General features: G+C 37.5%; 1 protein-coding gene across 5 annotated transcripts in view; it reads left to right on the top strand.

Annotated features, from left to right (window-relative positions):
* The first annotated feature begins 63 nt into the window (after positions 1 to 63).
* The window catches only part of SNX14 (sorting nexin 14), a 46093-nt gene continuing 25192 nt past the window's right edge, over positions 64 to 20964 (top strand). For 2 of the 5 annotated variants that reach the window (XM_005421172.3, XM_005421171.2), the window contains exons 1-12: positions 64 to 185; positions 1003 to 1079; positions 1192 to 1270; positions 7862 to 7905; positions 12563 to 12650; positions 16281 to 16365; positions 18587 to 18743; positions 19018 to 19093; positions 19939 to 19983; positions 20068 to 20148; positions 20293 to 20407; positions 20790 to 20945. In XM_005421172.3, the coding sequence (XP_005421229.1) occupies positions 81 to 185; positions 1003 to 1079; positions 1192 to 1270; positions 7862 to 7905; positions 12563 to 12650; positions 16281 to 16365; positions 18587 to 18743; positions 19018 to 19093; positions 19939 to 19983; positions 20068 to 20148; positions 20293 to 20407; positions 20790 to 20945 (1108 nt within the window). In that variant the 5' untranslated portion in view covers positions 64 to 80. The remainder of the gene's footprint in view (positions 186 to 1002; positions 1080 to 1191; positions 1271 to 7861; positions 7906 to 12562; positions 12651 to 16280; positions 16366 to 18586; positions 18744 to 19017; positions 19094 to 19938; positions 19984 to 20067; positions 20149 to 20292; positions 20408 to 20789; positions 20946 to 20964) is intronic. The other 3 variants (XM_031057098.1, XM_031057100.1, XM_031057099.1) reach the window with 2 other exon arrangements.

The following is a 20964-nucleotide window of genomic DNA, read 5'->3' as shown; positions in this document are numbered from 1 at the left end:
AGCCGGGCGCGGGCGGCGCTGCGCCTTCTCACGCCGCTGCTTTTCCTTCCTGTGTGTCTGTAAGGTATCTTCATGTTCTGATGGTCTTCTGGTCCTTCGTGGCTGGGGTCGTCACCTTTTACTGTTCCTTGGGACCGGACTCCCTCCTGCCCAATTTTCTGTTCACAATAAAATATGAACCCAAGGTAAATATGCCTGTGAAGAGTCTTGTGCTTTTTAAAGTACGATAAGAATCTATATGGAGTAGCAATTATTAAGCCTAGCTGCTTTCAGAAATATTGTGCGTCAGTACAGCTCACACACTCCTGCTGACAAGTGTTTTGTGGCATATAGATAATGGTTAAGACTGAATTCTTCGCGTGTTTCTGCACAGTCCCATCAAATCTATGTATGGCTGCAAGGCCGGTTGTTGGGGTGTCCAAGGATGTTGTTTCCTGCTTCTCTCGTTGTACATTTTGAGCATTTCAGTAGCAGGCAGTGGAGAAACTATGTTGTTGTTTGCTCCTTTAAGGGGGCTTTTCTAAAGATGCCGTCCTTTTGGCAGGCCAGTGGTGAGGCTTTGCTCACTGTAATCAAAATTCTCTAAGCAGTACTGCACTTCAAAAAGAAAAATATTCCCAAAGCAAATTGCTCTTTTCTAACTTAATTCAATGTAGAATTTCATAGGGCTAAAAGGGTATAGTTGCAATAGTTCAAGGCTATGAGTAAGGCAGAGAAACCATCTGGTCTGTTACTAGACTGATAATGTACAGGGAGGTGAGTGGAGGTGTGAAAGGATATCTGTGTCCTTCTCACTTTGTTTCAGTGGAAGCGATTTTTCTTTTAAGATTCAGTTGTTTTTCGTATGAGCTATGCTTTGTTATCTTGTTTTCCTGCTGGAAGAATAAGTTTGTCTTTATTCAGTTCTCTGTAATAGTATGCTCTGAAAGAAAATTCACAAATGCTTCACTATATTAATAGAGTCATCATGTTGGAGAATGTAAGCTTGTCCAAATCTCTTAGCAGTTGGAATTGCCGGAGCTGTTTCCCCACGGTCACAGTTGTGCAGTGTGTGGCAAGGTCAAATGCAAGAGGCACAGGTAAATTACATATGTGGCTCTCCTAAGCTTGGTACTGCTGCCCTTTGACACATCACAGTAGGAACCTGTCAATTGCACATTGTTACATAAACTTCTCCGTGCTCTCCTACAGACCTACTTTGCTTCTGGAAAACTATCAGCCATGGCTGGATCTGAAAGTGCCTTCCAAGGTTGATGCATCACTTTCAGAGGTAATTGGTGCATTGTTTCTTCAGTACATTAAAATTCTGCGGGTTTTTATTACGTGTCTTTGAAACCTTTTGCTTCTGGTTCACTAGATGGTTCAGATGTACCTTGCAGATATTTTAACTTGTTCAAGTAAAAGTCAAATCAAAGGAGTGTTTGCTGGGAGCAGGGAGCCAAGATGGCTTGCTTTTAAACATGGACTGCTTGTGTAGCAGTGCACCTAGAACACACGTCTGCGTAAATTGGGAAGAATAATGGAAAGATCTGTTAAAATTGAGCATGTCTGAGTTGTAAAAATGAAGGATTTCAGCCTGCTTGGTTTCTTGGAGTTGAGAGTAAAAGATGATTTGATCCAATTACAAAAGTTCTGTAATGAAGATGAGAATTTGATGGTAGGGAGCCTACAAGAAAGATGGAAAAAATTACAAGAGCATGGGGGAATGGATTCAAACTGTCAGAGTAGGTTTAGATTAGATATTAAGAAGAAATTCTTTACTGTGAGCATGGTGAGGTGCTGGAACAGGTTGCCTGGAGAACTTTTGGTTGCCCTGTCCCTGGAAGTGTTTGAGGCCAGGTGGGATGGAGCATCCTGGCCAAGTGGAAGGTGTCCCTGCCTGTGGCAGGGGGTGGGAACTGGATGATCTTTCAGGTCCCTTCCAACTCAAACCATTCCATGAATCTATTTAAAGTCATCAGGCGAATCTGTAACAAAATCTGTCTTTAAAAAGAAATTGCTGAATTTACTCAAAGAAGAACAGCATATGTATTTTTTGTAGCAAGACTGTAAATCAGAAATTTTGTTTTGTTCTAATCTCTTTAAAAAAGAGCTGTTTGAAGAGCAGTCTTTCGTTGGGCTTGGTTTTTTGTTTATTTCCTTGATTAATATTTGATGAAATGTATTGAGAGCTAAACAGATAAGCTTCGTGGTTTTTTGAAGCTAGGAAAATACACAAACATGTTTGTAGATTAATATCCATTTATTTATAATTCCAACTTTGGAGTTCTGTGGTAGGAGGATGAACAACTGCCTTGGCAGAACTGAGTCAGTTTTTGTGTGTCATTTCTTGCAATTAACAGCATGGTGTGTGAAGTCAGAGCTATGTGTGTCTGTGGTATAAGCTAACACTTCAGCTCTGTGAGACATTGTCCCAAGCATGGCCCACTGAAGGAGTGGGAGGAGAATGAAAACATTAGGGAAGGCATGGACAGTTGAGGAATGTTTTTAAAAAAGGTAACAACTTGTTGACTTCCTCTAGTTGAATGAAGTGACTTCTTTGATTTCAGAAATAAACATTTATTCTTTTAAAGTTACTTAATTTATTTTTAAAATAAGTTTGACTGCATTAAAATGACAGTATTGCTGAATAGAATTTCAATACACTCTTGCTTTAATAATAGAATGTAAAATAAATGCTTCTATGCATTTAATATTTTTAGGATTTGTGGTACCAAAATAGCTGGGGCAGTCTAATCAAGGATGTTGTAGATGCTGAAGAACTGGAAATTTTCTTGTTTGGCTTAAATGGGAATTTGATGCTGAAAAGGTTCTTTGTAGTATTTCTTTGAAAGTGATATGAGTAGATACCACAGTTATCTTCTTGGCATTTTCTTTGTGATTGCTGTGGTTCTGCTTTTACCAAAATAGTGGCCTTTTCCTTGCTGTCACTTTTCACTTTAGTGGTATGTCCCAGGCCCTGCTTTATTTAGCACTGCAGGTGTGGGTCATGTGTGTCCATGCCCCTGCAGCTCATTCCTTTACCTCCTTTGTGTGCTTACCTGGAGGGAAGAACCAGGCCTGGGTTCTGGACCTTCCCAGGGCATCGAGCCATGGTCACCCTCCTCAGTGGGCCCAAAGAAGTGGTGTGAGTCACCTTTTTCACCTGTGTTGGACAGATACTGTTTGGGATGAGAAATGTCATTGCATGGTTCCTTACTGCAGCTCTTCTCTACTGGTTAAAAGGGTAGCGAGCGATTCTGCCCGCACCATATTCCTCTTCACCACCTGTTCTGAGGATGCAGCATGTAATGCTGGTCTGGAATTGGATAGCCTGCTTCAGGTTGGAAGGAGAGACTGTTCTTATTTTCCTATGTGGGTTAGTCATACATTAGAGAGAAGCTGATACAGTGTGAATTGAATTAAGGTTAATTAGATTCTAAAGGAGTGCAGAGTGCAGTCTGTTTCTAAAAAGCAGTTTCTTCAAATACTTGGAATAATTTTGGAATTTTTTATTATGTTTTAATTTTTCTAGTTATTTTTTTGCAGCTTGAAGAATTTTGGCAATATGCTCATTTCCAGATGTTTCTAATTTGAGCCAGGTGCAGAGTCTTGAACCTTGTGTTTTTCAAGTGCTTTCAGAATAATTTAATACACACTCAAATCAGAAGAAATCCAAGTTTTCCTCACAAGTATGGATTTTTCTGTCTTGGGTTGTGATGATAGTTTGTCCCACTTTGCAAATTCTTAATTGTTTGCAGCCTTGTTTTAGTCTACTCAGCTGCTGTGCGTGGTTTAGAAGAATAACAAAACCTGTGCCTGGACATTCTTCGCCCCAGGTTTATGTTTGTTATTATAGTTGAATGCTAAACTGTCTCAACCATGCATCCATCAATATTTTATAATTTGGGCTACATCCTGCACAAAAATAATGCAGTGACCTAAGTATAATTTTGTTTCCAGTTTCTAATCCATTTTGCATTATGCTTGTTTCTTCAATGTTTTATTTCTTTTTGAATTAGGACATGATATCAGTTGGTCAGTTTTACATTGTGTAGAATCCAGGTGCTATAGATTTTATAAAAGAGAATTTAATCCTGTTGTTCCGGTAATAAATCTCTACAATCTCATTTTTGCTGTGTGAGGGACGGTTGCAAGTCAAATCTGTGGAAAGCTGCTCAGCTACTCTTTATCAGCGTGGTGAAAAAAATGTCTCACTGGATCAAGGTGCTGCTGTCTTTTAATCTCATTTAATTCTTCTCAGATTTTTGACTCAGTTATGGAACTAGAGGTTTTTTTTCTGTTTGTTTTCTAAAAGCAAGAAATAGACAAATGCCTGACAAGAAATCAGTTGTTGCGTGAATGTGCTCTTTGCAAGTCCTGAACTCTTGCAGTAGCACAGTGGACTGTATGCTTTCTTATTGGAATGGCTTGTTCTGCCCCCAGAAAGTGGCCTCAGCTGTCAGGTTGTGCTGTCTTTTAAGGCTTTATAATTGTTTATGTATCAAATCCTTGCTCCTTTCTGTTCTGATAGGGCCTGGTAGTTCTGGCCTGTTACTGATGCAGCATCATTTGTCTGCACAGTTCCTCCTCCTGACAATTGGGGTCAGTTGTGTGGCAGTCCCCAAAAAGCTTGTCTCAGCAGCAAAGACTGACTAGCTTGCAGTGTTGTAGTGCATGCTAGAAAATAATTTCTCTTTTTTTTTTTTTTTTAAATTCAGCTGCTCCTTATATTGCTACCTGCTGTATTTGGTTTTACACTTGTAATCTTTTTCCAATTCCAAGCTGCCCACACATAGTAAAACCAGACATTTTGCAAAATGCTTAAAAAATAGGTAGGCTTTAAATGAAATGACTCATCATTTGTATTTAAAACTGGAGGATAATACTTTACAGAAAAGGAAATGGCTTATCATTAGCTATCATTTTTTGAGGTGTCCCATCTACTTCACTGGCTTGTGTGAAGTGTGAGCAATTGAGCCTGAATAATATTTTTGTTCTTGATAGAGTGGAAGTGGGTGCACATGTCCTGCTTCCCCAGTGCTTCATGAAAGTGCAGTGGATGATGTGGCCAATTTTTTTCTGTCAAGCACAATTGCACTGATACAGTCTGGAATGCTGATAGGGTTGAAGGAAAACCAGTATGGACTACATGCCTTGAAATCCAGTTAGTGGCAGTTAATGGCTTATTACTTCTTGAGCACTTCCATTTTTGCAGTAGGGATGATTTCACACAGTGCTGCTTTAACTTCTGTTCAGCACCTTGGTGGAATGGAGCATCATACTTAACTGCCTCTGCCATGCCATGTGTTTTAATTAATTTGCAAGTAGGGGCTGCTTTCTGTGCCCACACATGTTTTATTAGGGCCTTATAGGTAACCTGAGTCCTAGTAGAATGTGTCTTGCCTTCTGATATCCTATCAGCAATAAGTGGACTCCAGTTAAAAGTGCATTTTGAGTTGTCTCTCTCTGTGCATATAGTCTCTGTGTGTTTGCCTGGTGGGATTGTCTGCAGTGTTCTGTGGAAGCAGTACCATAAAGCTTGCACTTACAGTGTGGCTGTGGAAGAGAAACACTGGCAAGTCTGTAAAATGGTTCAGCTGGGGCTCAGTTCCTACAACATGGGATGAATCTGAAGGAGACTTTGTCTTCCACTTTTGAGTGGGAAGGGTCATCAGGTTTTGCACCTTTTTTTACTTTCCTTGCTTATTTAATAACCATGGGAAGATCAATCTCAGAACCATGTTTTGCTCAAGCAGCAATAAGGATCAGATCTCTCTCTGTTGGAAACAATTCTTCAAGTGCCTTCAGAGGCCTCTATAGGACTATAGAGGAAGAGAGGGCCAATAAGTTATGTTAGCATCTGATGAACTGCATCTGTAGTGGCACATTTGTGGAAAGCTTGATAGACAGGCTGTCAGTTCAAAAATAGTAGTCATAAATGAAGAAAGCTGTTTCAAGAGTTCATTGTATCCCTTTGAATGCATGGTTCTGTGCTTGAAGGCTCTGCAAGCGCTTTCCACTCCAAAGTGCGCTTTCCACTCCAAACAGAAGATGCTCTCCTGCTGTTGCTCCTGATGGGGAAGTACAGAGGAAAAGTGGAGGAAGAAGGAAAAGGGCTCCTTTAATAGACAGATTGATTTTTTTGCGAGCTTTCTGTAAGGCATTTCTTCTGAAGAGTGCACTTTGAGCCTTGAAAGAGGTTTATTTTGTTAGAAACTCTGCATGAAGAAAAATAGTGTCACCATACCTGTGAGACTGAGATTTCTGTGGAGTAAATTGTTGCTCATGTAGTGGCAGTGCAATGGAAGGCATCAGGGAAATTGGTTTAAGTAGTCTAATATACTGCTTTTAAGGCCAATGGTGTGTGATTGCTGACTGGAGCTGGATGAGGTCTCCTTTCTATTGTCTGAAGATTGACTTCCATAGAAGGTTCCCTGGGATTTCTTTAATCTCTTCTAGACTGGGAATTGAAGCATCTGTTGTCATTTCTCTTACCCTTCCACCTGCTTATAAATGGAAATACAAGATGGGGGGTGGGGATGCCACACAACAACATGATAAAACATTTAGCTTACCCATCCATCATTAACACATGATGGTATTACAGTTTCGAGATCTATTACTGCTGTAGCACGTAAGGGTAGGAGAAAAGACCATGATGACTTTGTGTGGTCCATAATACAGACATCTAATGTTATCCCAAGCTGCAACACCTCTCTTCAGAGAGAGGGGAAGAAAATCACTGAAATGGAACAGCTAGAAAAGAGAAAGTATCTTATCCAGTCTGAGTAGGTGATATTCTTACTAGTGAAGACAGAAAAAGAGTATTCTTGAGCTGCTCATGTCTGAAGGGTCAAGAAGAATGAAAAAGGCCATTTGTGTTTTTTATTGAGTATGCTTTTATAATCATGAGAGGAGCAGAGGCATGTAGTGCCCTAAAGATAGTATAAATTTAGTAAGTCTTGAATTCTTGCAGTGTGAATGAGTGCAGCAGCACATCTTGTAAGAAGAGTAGCACTTATTCTCATGAATGACATTTGTATATCAGCTGTTACATTCAGCTTTCCTTTCTAACAGACTTCACATTTTTCTTTGTACACAGTGGCTTTGAAAAACCTTTCCTTCAGCAGAACATGGCTGAGGAGCCTCACATAGCAGCATGTATTCTCTCTTACTGCCCTCATCAGCTTTGATGCTGTTGGGGATAAACTGATCTCTAAAACCCTGATTCAAATTGAGGTATAAGTTGCAGTGAGAGAAGGTAGTGTGGGTGATATCTTGGGGCTATACTGAAGGAAGAGGAATCTTAAGAAAACTGCATCCTCTGTCTCCTTCCTTGTTATGGATGGCTTTCATAGGAATTGCTATTTATGACTCTTCTTTTGCTTTCTTTGAGAGCGGTGATCATGGAGGAATGACTGTCCCATCTTGAAGGTCGAGGTTTGGGTGAAAAAGGATGGAGGTGGGGGTAAGGGTAGTATGTAACTGTGTCTGTGGGACACTCCCTGCTACATCAGAAAAGAACAGGGACTGATCTGAAAATTGAGGGATAGGCTGTTTAAGGTAAGACTACATTTTTTATAGTATTTGCCTGACAGTGGCTATGGTACTGTGCTTCGTGTTACTGATAGTACTTGTTGCAGATGTTTTGTGTTGATATCTGATGAAAGCATCACTTTGATGTTATTTGCCCAAAGTACTGATTACGATGCAAAAATGGTTGATCTAGCAACAGGATCACAACTTACACATTTTTATGTTTTATCATGTATAAATTATGTCCTATGAGTTTTGGAAGGTGTTTGTAATGTTAACTCTTCTAACAGAGATTTGTAGTAAACTGTATTTTTGGTAACATGGTTGTCTTTGTTTTGCACAGGTGCTTGAGTTGGTGTTGGAAAACTTTATTTATCCATGGTACAGGTACAAGCTTTACCTAAAAGTTACTATTTTTAATATCACGATATTTATCAACCTGTTTAAGAAGTTGACACCTGAAAATAAACATTTCTGTTTCCTTAGTGAAAGATAAAGCACCCTTTTGAGTGCTAGGAATCATCGTTTTATTGTCTCTTAGCAGAGTAGAACAGATCTTTTGATAGTGTAGTTATAATAGAGGTGGTTCTGAAATTCAGATTTCATCCTAAAACCACTTTTAGATTGTCTATTTTTTAATGTTTATTTTGAGATAACTTGTACTTGGAACTAAATACAGATTGATGAAAATCTGTGTGAAAATTCAACCTGTCACTACCTTTGAAGTTTACTTCCAGATTAGAAGCAGACTGATCTATCACATTGCTTAAAAAAAAAAAAACAACAAAAAAAAACTTTGCAGGGTTTTAAAGAAAAGATATTTCGACTACCTGTGGCCAACTTCTTGGAGATCATCTCATAAATTTCCAATTTTTAGGACTGTCAGTGATTATGTTGTGCTGAATAGAATAGTACTGTGTAAATAACTATTAAATAGTGAATAAAGAAAAGACTATGACTGATTATTTTTTCTGTGTTGTTTTTTTTTTCTTTTGGATTTTCTTCCTTGTACTTTTATATATATATATATTATAGTGCTTTGCAATACTTTGTAAGAAGATATTAAAATATTATAACTGATAATGCTGGCATTAATGTGTTAAAACAACATCTTGCCTTAATTCTGAATTTGACTTTTTCATTGAATGGAAAGTTCAATTTGTCCTAAAAAAAGTATGCTTTCTTTTATTTTTACTCTGTGTAGTTTGGATTTTTTTCTGTCTCTGGGACCCAAAATTTACTGTTCAGCCTTCTTTGCCTCTTGGGTTTTGATTGTGGCCAATACCTGCCCATGTCACCTCTAACTTTGTGTGTTGAATATGCTGAAGTGTAAAACTTCACTGCTGATGCAAACAGCAGAGGGAGCTTTAGCACCATGTGTTGTGAATGCAAGTTGGAAACGTCGAGGTTTTAAATTTTCAAATACAGAAAACTAGAACATATTCTCTTGGGTTGTTGATAAAGTAACAAATGTAAAGCAACCATCTCCTGTGTTGCATGACTGGAGAACAGTTTTTTCTTGGCTGGTGGAAAGTGTCTTTAATGTCTTTGTTATGGACTGACAAGGAAACTTGGCTTCCACCAATTACTTACCTCTCTGACACCCAAGGCAGTGGAGGTCTGGCATACATCATCTGGGGGGGATAATAATTCACTATTTCTGTAGCGTACAGTTAGAAATGTGGTGTAAAATACACCTTGTATGAAGCCAACCAGCCTACTTTGTGCTCCATCTTGCCCTCTGCTGAGCAGTGTAGGTGTTCCTCCCCTGTCTTAAGTTCTGCATGGCTATACCTCTGGATTTTGAGCTAGTTCCATAAATTCACACCATGCTGATGAAATCTAACAGCCTGAAGGTTGTTAGATTTCAGGTTCAAATAATGAACCTGAAATACTGGGAGTTCAGTGATCTATAGTGAGTGCTGTAATGTCCAAGCAATTCTGCAGGAAGGAACTTGGTCCTGAAAGGCTTACTGGTTTCAGTTTAACAGTAGTAATGTCAGATCTGACCCTATTTAGTCTTGACATTCAGGTGTTTCCAGCAGGGGTTCTGCAGGGAGACCTGAACTGTGTCTGTATGCCATAGTTTGAGAGCCGGCTTGTAGAGTATGTCAGCTCTGATTTTTCCTACTGTAACTGTACCTGCACTGTTGGCGAAGCTCATGTCACTTGAGAAATAGAATTCATGCATCCAGGGCATGTTTGTTTTCTGAGCAAGTAAACCTAACTCAGGTTAATTCTTCCCAGAGCCTTTGCTCCACGCTCTCCTTATTTAGCAGCGTGGCTGGGTGAGCACTAGCAGGCAATTCATACTTGACAGATAGGCTGCTAAAACACTTGGCTACGTTCCTTTGCATAGAAAAGTTTGGGCATAATTCCTTGGGCTAGCTGCTCTGCCTTTCATGTGAATGGATTTGGCACAGAAGCTACCTATTTTTTTAATTATTATTTATTTATTTAAAAAAAAAACTTGTTTTTTGTTTTATGTGCTGTGCCAACTGATGCTGTCTTGGACATTAGTGTTACCAGGACGTATCTCAGTCAGAAGCCAGGGAAGTGTTACGTTTCCAGGGTATGTTGCAAGATAAAATAATGGATTTTTTGCTTAGGAATAAAAGTGCTGTAAGCATATAAAAACTGGTTTATTTTTGTTTCATTAATAAATAGTGTAAGAATTTCAAATTTTTTAGTAGCAGGTTAAAATTTAAGCAGGTCCTAAATTTGGACCACTTTAGGGGAGTGAGGGTGAGTGCTTAAAATCCAGTGAATTCTGCTGAAATAGGTCATTATACCTATGTGCATTTTTGGTTTTTATTTTTCAAAGTATTTATGCTGGTTATATTAAGATCTTTTTTTTTCAACAGTATGAGAAAAACAGAACCTAGTTGTAAGTAATGCCAAGTTTATAGAGCTACTAAAGACAGATCTAAGTCTATTGCTTATGCTGTACAGCAAAACTATACAATATCTTGCTTATACTGAGCTTATTTTAAATACAGTTTAAAGTTTGAATGGCTCACTCTGTGCTTACTAAATATTTTTGGTCATTGATCGTACTGCAACTTGAGCTCTCTCAGATTAGGACAGAATTCAGTAATTAGCAAATTTTTTGTAATACATTACTATGAAAACATTTTTCTTTGATGGTGACTAAACACAGTGTTTTCACATGTGGAGCTGTTCTATTTTAAATGAAAGTTCTTTTTAAATGCAAGTAATGCAAGAAAAATTCAGAATTTTTGTTTAGTTGCAAACCATAGCTGTACATTTTTATTAGCTTTTGACTTATTTTCTACATCTTTTTGAAAGCAGTTAGCCAGGTTTTGTAAGAAACTTGACACAAAATTGACACACAGAGGAAAAATATCACTTTGTTATTTGTATATGATTTTCATTTATCAGTGGAACCGTAAGGCTTTGCGTGCGATAGCAGTTGGGTGTATCTCTCTTGAGACATTAGACTCTGTAACTGTTTACAATTAATATTCCTAAAGTTCTGGGAAAACACAGCCAGCTTTTAAAATGTTTCCAACAGGGCTATTTGGACTTTCCCCTGAGTCACTGGAGATTTGACATTTTACAGGTTCATGATGTTTTTTTCGCCAGTCTTCAGTCTGCTGGTGATTTAAAGAATGTCTTTGCAAATCTGTTGTGAGAATATGTGGCATAAAGTCATGTCCAAGTTGAGCTAGCCAAGATACTGGTTATCCAACTGTCAATAAAATAACAACTTCTTGGTCCAAATTACTTCATGTGTCTTCCTGTCTGTCAAATGCTAGTAATACCATAATACAGTCAGTTTGTTAACCCCTTGGCAATGCTAATCCTTTTGACAATGTGCGTATTTTCTAAACATATTGCTTATAAAATGTCAGCTGCTGATCTTAAACCAAACTTTCCCCTACAGTGTTGTTATCTGCATGTGATTAGCAGTTGGAGGATAATTGTGTTTCTTGTGCCAGGCTGCTTGCTTTGAGGTGTTTCCTTTTCTCATGCAATTAGTTGCATACTTTGACTCTCAGGTCACTGATATCTCTAGTATATGTACCTGATTGTTCATCAGTAACATGCCTTTGAATGTTCTATAACCCAGGCTAAAAGTGCTTTAAAAGTTGGATGCTGAATAATACAAAATGTTTTATGCATAATTTTAAAAATTATTTTTAAATGTCCTGTTCTTGCTTGTAGTGTTCTTTTATAACACAAATAATATTTCTACTTACTACACTAGTTTATCATCAAAAAGTGTGATGTTCTTGCGTATGATCATTAGTTAAAACTGGATACAACTTCCTTTGTTTTGTCATTATTCAGCTTTTATAGTTCAGTTTTACCAATATATTAGTCATGCTCTAAAGTTCATATTAATAACGGATAGATTTTTGGTTTTCACTTGCATTTTGTGGAACGCTGGCATCGTGATCTTTTTCCGCTCCGTTTACATGCAGTTTCTTCATCTAAGACTTAATGTATTTCCTGTTTTCGTTCAGTTTTCCAAAAAAGTCATGCAGTTAGGTATTTTTCTTCCTGAATCACCTTTAATTATTTTTACCGTGAGTTTTCACTGAACATATTTTATTGCAGTGGATGGAAACTGGCAAGCCAGATTAAAAGTTTGGATGATATTTTGACATAGCAATTTGGAAATCTATTTGAATTCTTCTCTGCTTCCAAGCAGAAGCCACTTTAAATAATTTCAATTTCCTTTATACCATTGAGTTTGGATGTGTTTCCATATGTAGAAACTAGGTTAGATTTTACTCAGTCAAAATCGTGCAGATGGTATATGATAGCAGGAATTGGTATATCATTGCAATTTCCTGACATTTTTCTTAAGCTGTTGTGTGCACAGACATTGTGGGAATGCTGTGTATTTTCCTCAGGCAGAAGACTGCTGACTCTCTGGTAGCTTTCATTTCAGTTAATTCAAGCTGTTACATGTTCCTATTCTTATGCTTTTAATAGTACCAAATGTATTGTGGTTGGATTAATAGAAATTTATTTTGTTCTGTTTTCTCATATATCATGCTTTGAAACACTGCAGAAATATTACTGATGATGAGTCCTCAGTGGATGAACTGAGAGGGACACTACGGTTTTTTGCATCTGTCTTAGTTCGGAGAATTCACAAGGTAAGGTGACTTAAAGGTATTAGTCTTGGTTTTCCATCAGAATTAATTGATATCCATCTCTTGTGAGTTCTGTTTTTTGTTTTTTAATTGTGATTCCAAAGTCAGCCCTATGGTGTAGGTTGTTTCTAATCATCCAAGTTACTTCTTTGTGGTCTCTACCCCATCTTTCTGGAGCTTATCCCCTTCCTAGTTGTAAACCATCTCTGAAGAGTCATCATTTGAAGTGTTCAATATTGTGTGTGTATGGCTTTGAGCAACCTCAAAGTTCCAGTGAAAGATGTCCCTGCCATGGCAGGGGATCTGTGAAGGTCCCTTGTGACTCAAACCTTTCCCCAGTTCTTGCAAATGGATATATTTATTACACCAGTGCAAGGCTTTATTAAAACCTTGTGATCTTTTAGCTGTCTTTTGGTGACTTAATCCAAGATGAAACTAATTTGAGAATTACTGAAAAAAACCTACTAGGAATTGGTGAGCTGTGTTATAGCTTCTGCTTGCTTGTCTTCTTAAAATGCAAACAAGGCCCTTACATTGTCTATAAAGAATAGACTGTCATTAGGTGAGCAGGTTACTGTAAGAATTGAAACAGATGTGATTCTTACATTAATGCAGTTCTTCAGGAGCATTTTGAGTGCTAAAGATTACAAGTTTTTATTTGCTGTGTTTAATCTATTAGCACATACTTTTTATTTGATGTGTTTAATCTATTAGCATAGACTTTTTTGCTGTGTGCTCTCTTTTTAACAGCACAGCTATTTCCTGGTAAAGTGCTCCAAGCCTGTTTCACAGGAACTGCTTCCAACTATTTGGCTGTTCTAAGCAGAAAGGGTTGCTAACTCAATTTCCAGAATTAGTCAGTGCTGGCCTCTCTGTTGGAGCCACTACCATAAATATGTGTCTTTTTCCGCCCTCCTTACTAACAGCGTTTTTTTCTGAGCTACAAGTTGTACATGTACCCTGTCATGACTTATTAACAGTGTGATTCTCTCCTTCTTACATATCAAATCCAGATGACTTTTTTGTTTACTCTAAATCAGGCATGTTACTTTTTAAAATGGACATGGGAGAAGATTAGGAAATGTCTGTGTAGCAGACAGACATTGATTGCATGGAGGTGTGAAAGTGGAGTAAAGCTTCAAAGGGAAAATCTAGACCAAGGTCTTAAAATTTAATTTGGAGTTGTAATACTTGCTGGTGTTAGTTGCATTGTGCATGGATCCATTGTTGACTCAGAAAGTGACCATGTCTCCTGTATTGATCACGTAATAAGGCATTGATTGGGATATCTCAAGTGAATTACAGGACCTTGACGTAGAGTGCTAATTTACAATCTCTGCCTTTGATGGTGAGGATTTAAATGTAGTATCGTCAGTTCTCTGGGTAGGCAGTATGTGCAACAAACACTCAAGACATGTGCCAATATTAAGCACTGTCAGGAGACCTACAAAATAAAGTTCATCACAGAAATGCATATGTTGAGGAGAAATTCATCATCATCATTTGAAAAATAAAATAGTTGTATACCTTGCCAAGCAGCTGTACTCTGTTTTGGATTTATTATTAAATGCTTGAAAGCAGTAGTTCTCGCTAATAGAGATAAAATGTTTAAATTGAGGAAGAATTGTGTAAGAAAACACAGGCTTTTTTTTCATTTTTTTAGATTATATCTTTATAATTTTTTGCCAAAGAATATTCTGCTTTTGAATTGAGACTTAAAATTACAAATTGCTTTAATGAAAAGAATACTTTTGTTTTCTGTTTAAAGCTGCCTAGGTCAAAGCATGGTTTTGAATTAAATTAGAAGCACTTCAGGCCAGTCAACTCTAATATGCTGAAATACTTCAAATCTGGGTTTTCCTTGCTGTGGCCATTGCTGGATCCATTGGTTATGGATTTTGAAGGGAAAGGGAAGTGTTAAACCACACCTTTATATGCAGATAACCCTGCATCTGATGAAAGTTTTTGACAAAAGTTCACAGTGTCTGCTGCAGAGTTGATAACAATTTCCTTGACTGTGCTCTTTGAGTTACCTCTGCAGGAGGAAACACTGCCTTATCCTTATATGCCATAGGAAACTCTTAATTTCTAGAAATTACTGTTGGAATGTGAGGCACAAAAGACAGGATTTTCTGTTGATAAGCAGAGGCTTGTCCTTTTGTGCTTGTAAACAGGAGCTGACCTTACTTTTAGGCAGCTCCAGTCAATTGTACTGGCTTGTTGGGGCTGGCCAGATCAGGTCATAGCTGTGCACCTCAAATATTATAGGGGAGCATGCAGCACTATGCAATATTCTCCCTGTACAATTGAATAAAAACCACCAACTTTTCTCTTGACTCTGGTGGCCTTTGCAATTGCATTGTCTCTTTCTTGTCTGGCAAGATGCTGTATCAAGGAGGGATTCCTCCATTAGGAAAGAAACTTGGTTGGAATTCTTAGGTTTTGAACACTTACAGGTGTATGTTTTTGCATCTCTAAGGTGTCTCTTGTTTAAAATAAAGAGTATGCAAAGTGTAAACACCTTCTAGATGAGGTTCTGTGAAAACTGTTGCAGGTGATAAAGAATTCCTTGAAACTGTACAGGCTGGGGACTGGCTGGCTTCAGGGAGAAGTTCTACTTGCTGCAAAGGACCCATAGTAGGCTGTGAGCTGAATATGAGTCATCAGTGGCAGCTTAAAACGCCAACAGCATCTTGGACTAAAATAACAGGAGCAGATAAAATCAAGGAAGTGATTATCTGCCTTCACTGGATGCTCTCTGGATGGCATCTAGGATACTAATCCAGTTTTGGGCTCTTCTTTACAAGAAAGTGGAGCAGGTTCAACGAGAGGGCCACCCAGATGATTGGGGCTGGAGGAGGTGACTGTGTTCAGCTCAGGAGGTTTTCAGCACCAGCTTGGATACAGCCCTGAGCACTGTGATCAGAGCCCGTTTGGAGCAGGGCTAGGGCAACCCAAAGTCATTTGTGCCTGAATTGTTCTCCTTCCATTTTTGTAGCCACCAAAGAAAATAGAAATGCAGGACCCTAATACAATCCTTGATTAAATCATACATGTTTTTTGTTTGGCTTATGATCACATGGTTTTGCTTTTGGCACTAATGGTCTTTTGACTGTGTAACTCAAATACTCTTTTGGTTCTGCCATCATCATCAGGGGTGACATTTTTTCTGTCTGTACGTAGGAAGGTTTCTCTTTGGTTTTAGTCCTTGTGGACACGACTGCAGAGTGTTAAGTCATGCAGGTGTTAGAAGCAGAGCATAGTTAACTTGATCCTTTTGTTGGTGGTCAAATTGTCCCATGGAGCTAGGCTTCATCTGCTGTGACTCAAAAGTCACACTGCCTTGTTTTATTTATTGCAATGAAAAAATTGTAATGGGAATGACTTGGCAATAAATGTGTTAACTGTGTTGTTTATAGCATTTAGTTCTATGTGTTTTTATATACCTTGGCAGAAGAATGAGGACACTGTCAGCTCACCTAGAGAATTTTAGATTATTTCTTTATGGTTCATTTTATGGTTCAAACCAGAACATATAAGCAACTTACTGTTTAATGGTTGTCTGTAATAAATTTTTTTGGGGGGGGGAGGGGAATAGAACAGTTTTGGTTTGATTTTGAAATTATTCTTTAGGTGGACATTCCAACGGTTGTAACGAAGAAGATGCTCAAGGCAGCAATGAAACACATTGAAGTAATAGCCAAGGCCAGGCAAAAAGGTAATGTCAAGACTTAATATGTTGTCAGTTTCAAAGACCAAGTACGAATATTCTTTTATGCATGCTTGAGATTATATTACTTTGTCTTTTTATCCTTCTGGCCTCTTTTTTTAAAAATGAGATCCTTTTGCATTTTCCTTCTGGTGGTTGTGAAGGCAAATAGGGAAAAAGTACATAATTGTATTCTCTGTTTTGATTTTTATTGCCCCACAATAAAAATACAAAATTTCTCTCTCTATACAGGGGTGAACAGGAATATGGGTTTTGTCTATTTAGAGCAATCAAGATCGTTTAGGAATGCTTCTTGAAGTTTTTCCTTTATGTTCCAGACGAGCAGTTGTAGATGAAGGGATTTGTACATCTGTGCACTGTACCTCATAGCTCTTATAGATAGAATGATTTGAAATCTGCATTAGTGAAGTTGTAATATGTTGAAAAGCCATGGAGAGACTTTGAGCAAAAAATCTCATAAAAGCATATTTGTTATCCAAGATAACAGTATCTTCACAAGCCTAATGTAAAAATTATACTTAAACTGCACATAGAAGAAATACTTGGAAGCACTTGCTGTTGTTATTTTTTCACTGGCTGCATTCCACAGTGCTGTATCTACTAAATGTGGTTTCATTCAGTTTTTAAGTGTTGATGTTTACTTTAACTGGAGTCATGAACTTTTCTTCTTTCCCTCCAAATGTCTGCTTGATATCCATAAATACATGCCATTGGTCCTGTGGGTAGTGTTAATGATTAAGATGAGTAATGAGACATAGTTTAATCATGTTGGATGTCTTTCATGGCACAACAGCAATTTCAAGATAGATAATCTTGCAGTGCTGTTTATGCCAAATTTCGTGTTTCCTTTGATTTCTACCAAGGAGTTGGAAACACTTTTCTTTAGCGGTGAAGAACTGTATTTTAAATGTACAACATTGTAAATATAGCCATGTTTTCTCAGTGTTTAAAAAAAAAGACTTGTTTCCTAAGGGTTGATATGTGAAGTAGCGATTAGTAGCACTTTCTAGTAAGCATTTGCTAAAGCAGCCACCACAGTACGTGGTTCAGAGGCAGCTTTCAGACCCTGCTTTGGTTGCAAGTTGAGCTTAGCCTTTTCTCCTTATTTTCTAAATCCTTTTCAAGTGGGTTGCTTTTAGGAAGTATTTCCTTTTCTCCTGCTCTTGTTACCCTTACCTCTCTTAGTAATTCCTATTTGCACAGACACCTCCACAATTCATTACCTGCCCTCGCTAGAGGGTGCATTCCTTCTCTCTGCTTTTAGTGACACCAGCTAGGCAGATTTACCAGGTGATGTATATTCCTACATCCCCTCTGTCAGCTGATACCACTCATGGGTTTTGGCAGTGAAGACCAAGTCAGGAGGCTTCTCTCATATGCTGGGAATAAGCTTTAACTTTGAGGGTAGCTGAGGAATATATTACATACCTCACTATGCCTAATGGTGATGTTGGCATGAGGCTCTCCCACATTGCTAGTTCAGCTAGGTGTGATTTATAGCAGCTCAGTTCTTGCCTTTGAAGTGATCTGAAGAAATTAACATTGTTGCTTCTAATTAATATCTATAGTTTTTAATCTGATAAAGAGGTATTCTTTCAATTCCACTGTAATTTAAGAGGCAGTACTCTAGCAGATCCTCCTGCAGGTTTTGGCTTGATTCACCCTGTGTTTAAAATGTATGTTCCTTCACGTTTGTTTTTAAGTGTTCTAAGGAGGAAACAGATACTACAGGATTGAGTAAAAGTTTACGTTGATTTCAAATTGTGTCATAGGCCAAAAAAATGGAGATCATGAAGAAGGTCAGAAAAAGGCAGTTAGAGGCAGACTTTGCACGATGCAGTTTTTTTGAGAATCCAGATGCTGAGTTTTTATATTTAGTTTATATATATATATAAACTGAATGTATAAATAAAAGTTTATATTATTTTATATATATTTATATATAATGATAAATGAGAAAGCATTCTGGATACTATGCAAACTGCAATTGTTTGGGGAAGGAATTCTTATTTCTGTGTGAGATTTTATTTTTACATAGCATGGCTTCAAAGTCTCAGCCAAGGTTCTTTTATAAAATGTCAACATTTTATCCCTTTGGCAGTTGTGTGTGTACTACAAATACTAACTTCTAGCTCAAACAACCAATTGCCTTTTGTTTACCAGTAAGAAAAAGCTGAAGCAGCTCTGTAATGCTGTTTTTTACTTTCAGTAAAAAATGCAGAATTTTTGCAGCAAGCTGCTTTAGAAGAATATGGACCAGAACTGCATGTTGCTTTGAGAAGCCGAAGAGATGAACTTCACTACTTGAGAAAACTTACTGAACTTCTTTTTCCTTATATTTTGCCCCCAAAGTCAACAGAGTGCAGGTATATATTTTACTTAGAATTGTGTTTAAAGTGTTTCCATATTATGTAGTACAATCATTTTGGAAAGTGAAAGAATGAACTTCACAGTCATCTTCCTTCTTACCCCTTTTTTATGATTTTTTTTTTGATTTGTCTTTAAAATAGCTTGCTTATGGTATTATTAAATCCTAAAATATTTCCCAGTAGTTTATGACAGAATTGGAAACTTCTTAGAAATTTATGTAATCTAATATTGCTTTGGATTTTTATTTTCTTTCTTCTATTTTCTTTTCAGATCCCTGGCCCTTCTGATTAGAGAGATTCTCCCTGGTTCAGTTTTCCTTCCCTCAATGGATTTCCTAGCTGACCCTGTAAGACTTTGGAGCACAAGAATAATCTTAATTTATTCAAAATTACTGTTTACCTACTAAGTATGTTGTGGTAAAGCAAATTATGTGCAATGATTTACTTGCTGTGCATTTTGACTAGATAAAAGAAAAAGAAATATTGTGGCCAATTTTTTTTTTGTTTGTTCATATGAATTAACTCACTGAACTGACTGAAATAACAGTATTGGTGTGGTCCCTTAAGAATGTATTTTTCAGTGAAGGATTACAGCTGCTGTCAAATGGGAAGATGCTGTGCTAAATGTAAACATCTACAAGTTACTATTGCTACATTTAAAAAGGGCTCAATTACTTGGACTCTAGCTCTGTGGATCTTTATAGCAGTCTTAGTAACCAGCTTTTTTTGCAACTGTATTGAAATCAATTTTTTCCCCTCAATTCTGCAAATCAGGGGGCATTTATTTCTGAAGCTGCAACACTGCCATCCTTCTTTTCATACATACATGTGTTTTAATAGGCAGAATAGCAGGGTTTATGCAGGCATCAGCTGGCTGCAAATAGAAAGTACTGTAGGGTGGAAGTATTACTAGTTTGTTACATCTGCACTTAGAGTAAAAACACTTTGGAGGCCTTTCTTCCACTGGGTAAAGAATATTTCTGTGCAGGTCTTTTCAGAAATTCCCTGACTTGTGAAAACTTGAGACCATTGAAGGTCGGTTCTCAAACGTGTATTGCCAGGCTTTGCTTTTTTGAAAGTATTAATATACTCACATTTAAACTTGGGTAAAACATAGCATTGAAATTATTTTAATCTATTTTGTTGAGTTTGTTTAATAATAATCTTATTTATTGTGTTGTGTTTCTTGCAGGATACTGTCAACCATTTACTGCTGATCTTCATTGATGATAGTCCAGTGAGTACTGACAAAGTTAAAACAGTTGCATTTTGATCACCCATGAAAGCAGCTTTCTTAGCCAGTTGTCATTTTTTTCTGCAGCCTGAGATAGCAACTGAGCCTACTTCTTCATTGGTTCCATTCCTTCAGAAATTTGCCGAGCCAAGAAATAAGAAAACATCTGTAAGCAAAGGCAGCATTTATTTCCTTTCCTGTTTTGAATAAGTGTTTTACTTTACCTGTTGATTTTGTTCTGCAGCTCTTTGTGTTATTTATGTGCTGACTGCAAGTTTGAAAGTTGGCTAATTGCATTTTTAACCTACTCAGGTACTGAAACTGGAGCTAAAGGAGATCAGAGATCAGCAGGACCTTTTATTTCGGTTTATGAACTTCCTGAAACAGGAAGGGGCTGTCCATGTGCTGCAGTTCTGCCTGGCTGTGGGTAAGATTACAGACGTGTGCTGATGTTACTTGATGATATGGAAATCATTCAATCATTCTAATGGAACACTGCAATTTGCATCTGGGTAATTTAGGAAGAAAAAATCATTCATATGCCAGGAACAAACTCATGAATTTATCCTTTCTGTGATAAAGAATAATTTCTTCTAATTGCAATATATTTTTAGTAATAACTTTATGAACAGATCTGAATTATATTTAATAAGAAGGCAGCTGCCTTATTACCTCAGATTTTGAGATGTCTTATGTTCCTTTAATTTTGAAGTTTTGCAAATTACTTACCTACTGGAAAATTAGATGATGTTATAGGATGCTTCAAGATGTTGTTTGCCAAGTTGATCAAGAAATACTTTTTTTCTCAGAAGAATTCAATGACCGAATTTTGAGACCAGAACTATCAGATACCGAAAAGATGTCTCTTCATGACGAAGTACAGAAAATTTATAAAACCTACTGTTTGGATGAAAGCATTGACAAGATTAGATTTGACCCTTTCATTGTGGAAGAGATTCAAAAAAGTAAGTTGGAATTCGAAAA

Source organism: Geospiza fortis, unplaced genomic scaffold (assembly GCF_000277835.1).
Source record: "Geospiza fortis unplaced genomic scaffold, GeoFor_1.0 scaffold190, whole genome shotgun sequence".
Taxonomy (NCBI): domain Eukaryota; kingdom Metazoa; phylum Chordata; class Aves; order Passeriformes; family Thraupidae; genus Geospiza; species Geospiza fortis.
This window is presented reverse-complemented; position numbering and strand designations above follow the sequence as displayed.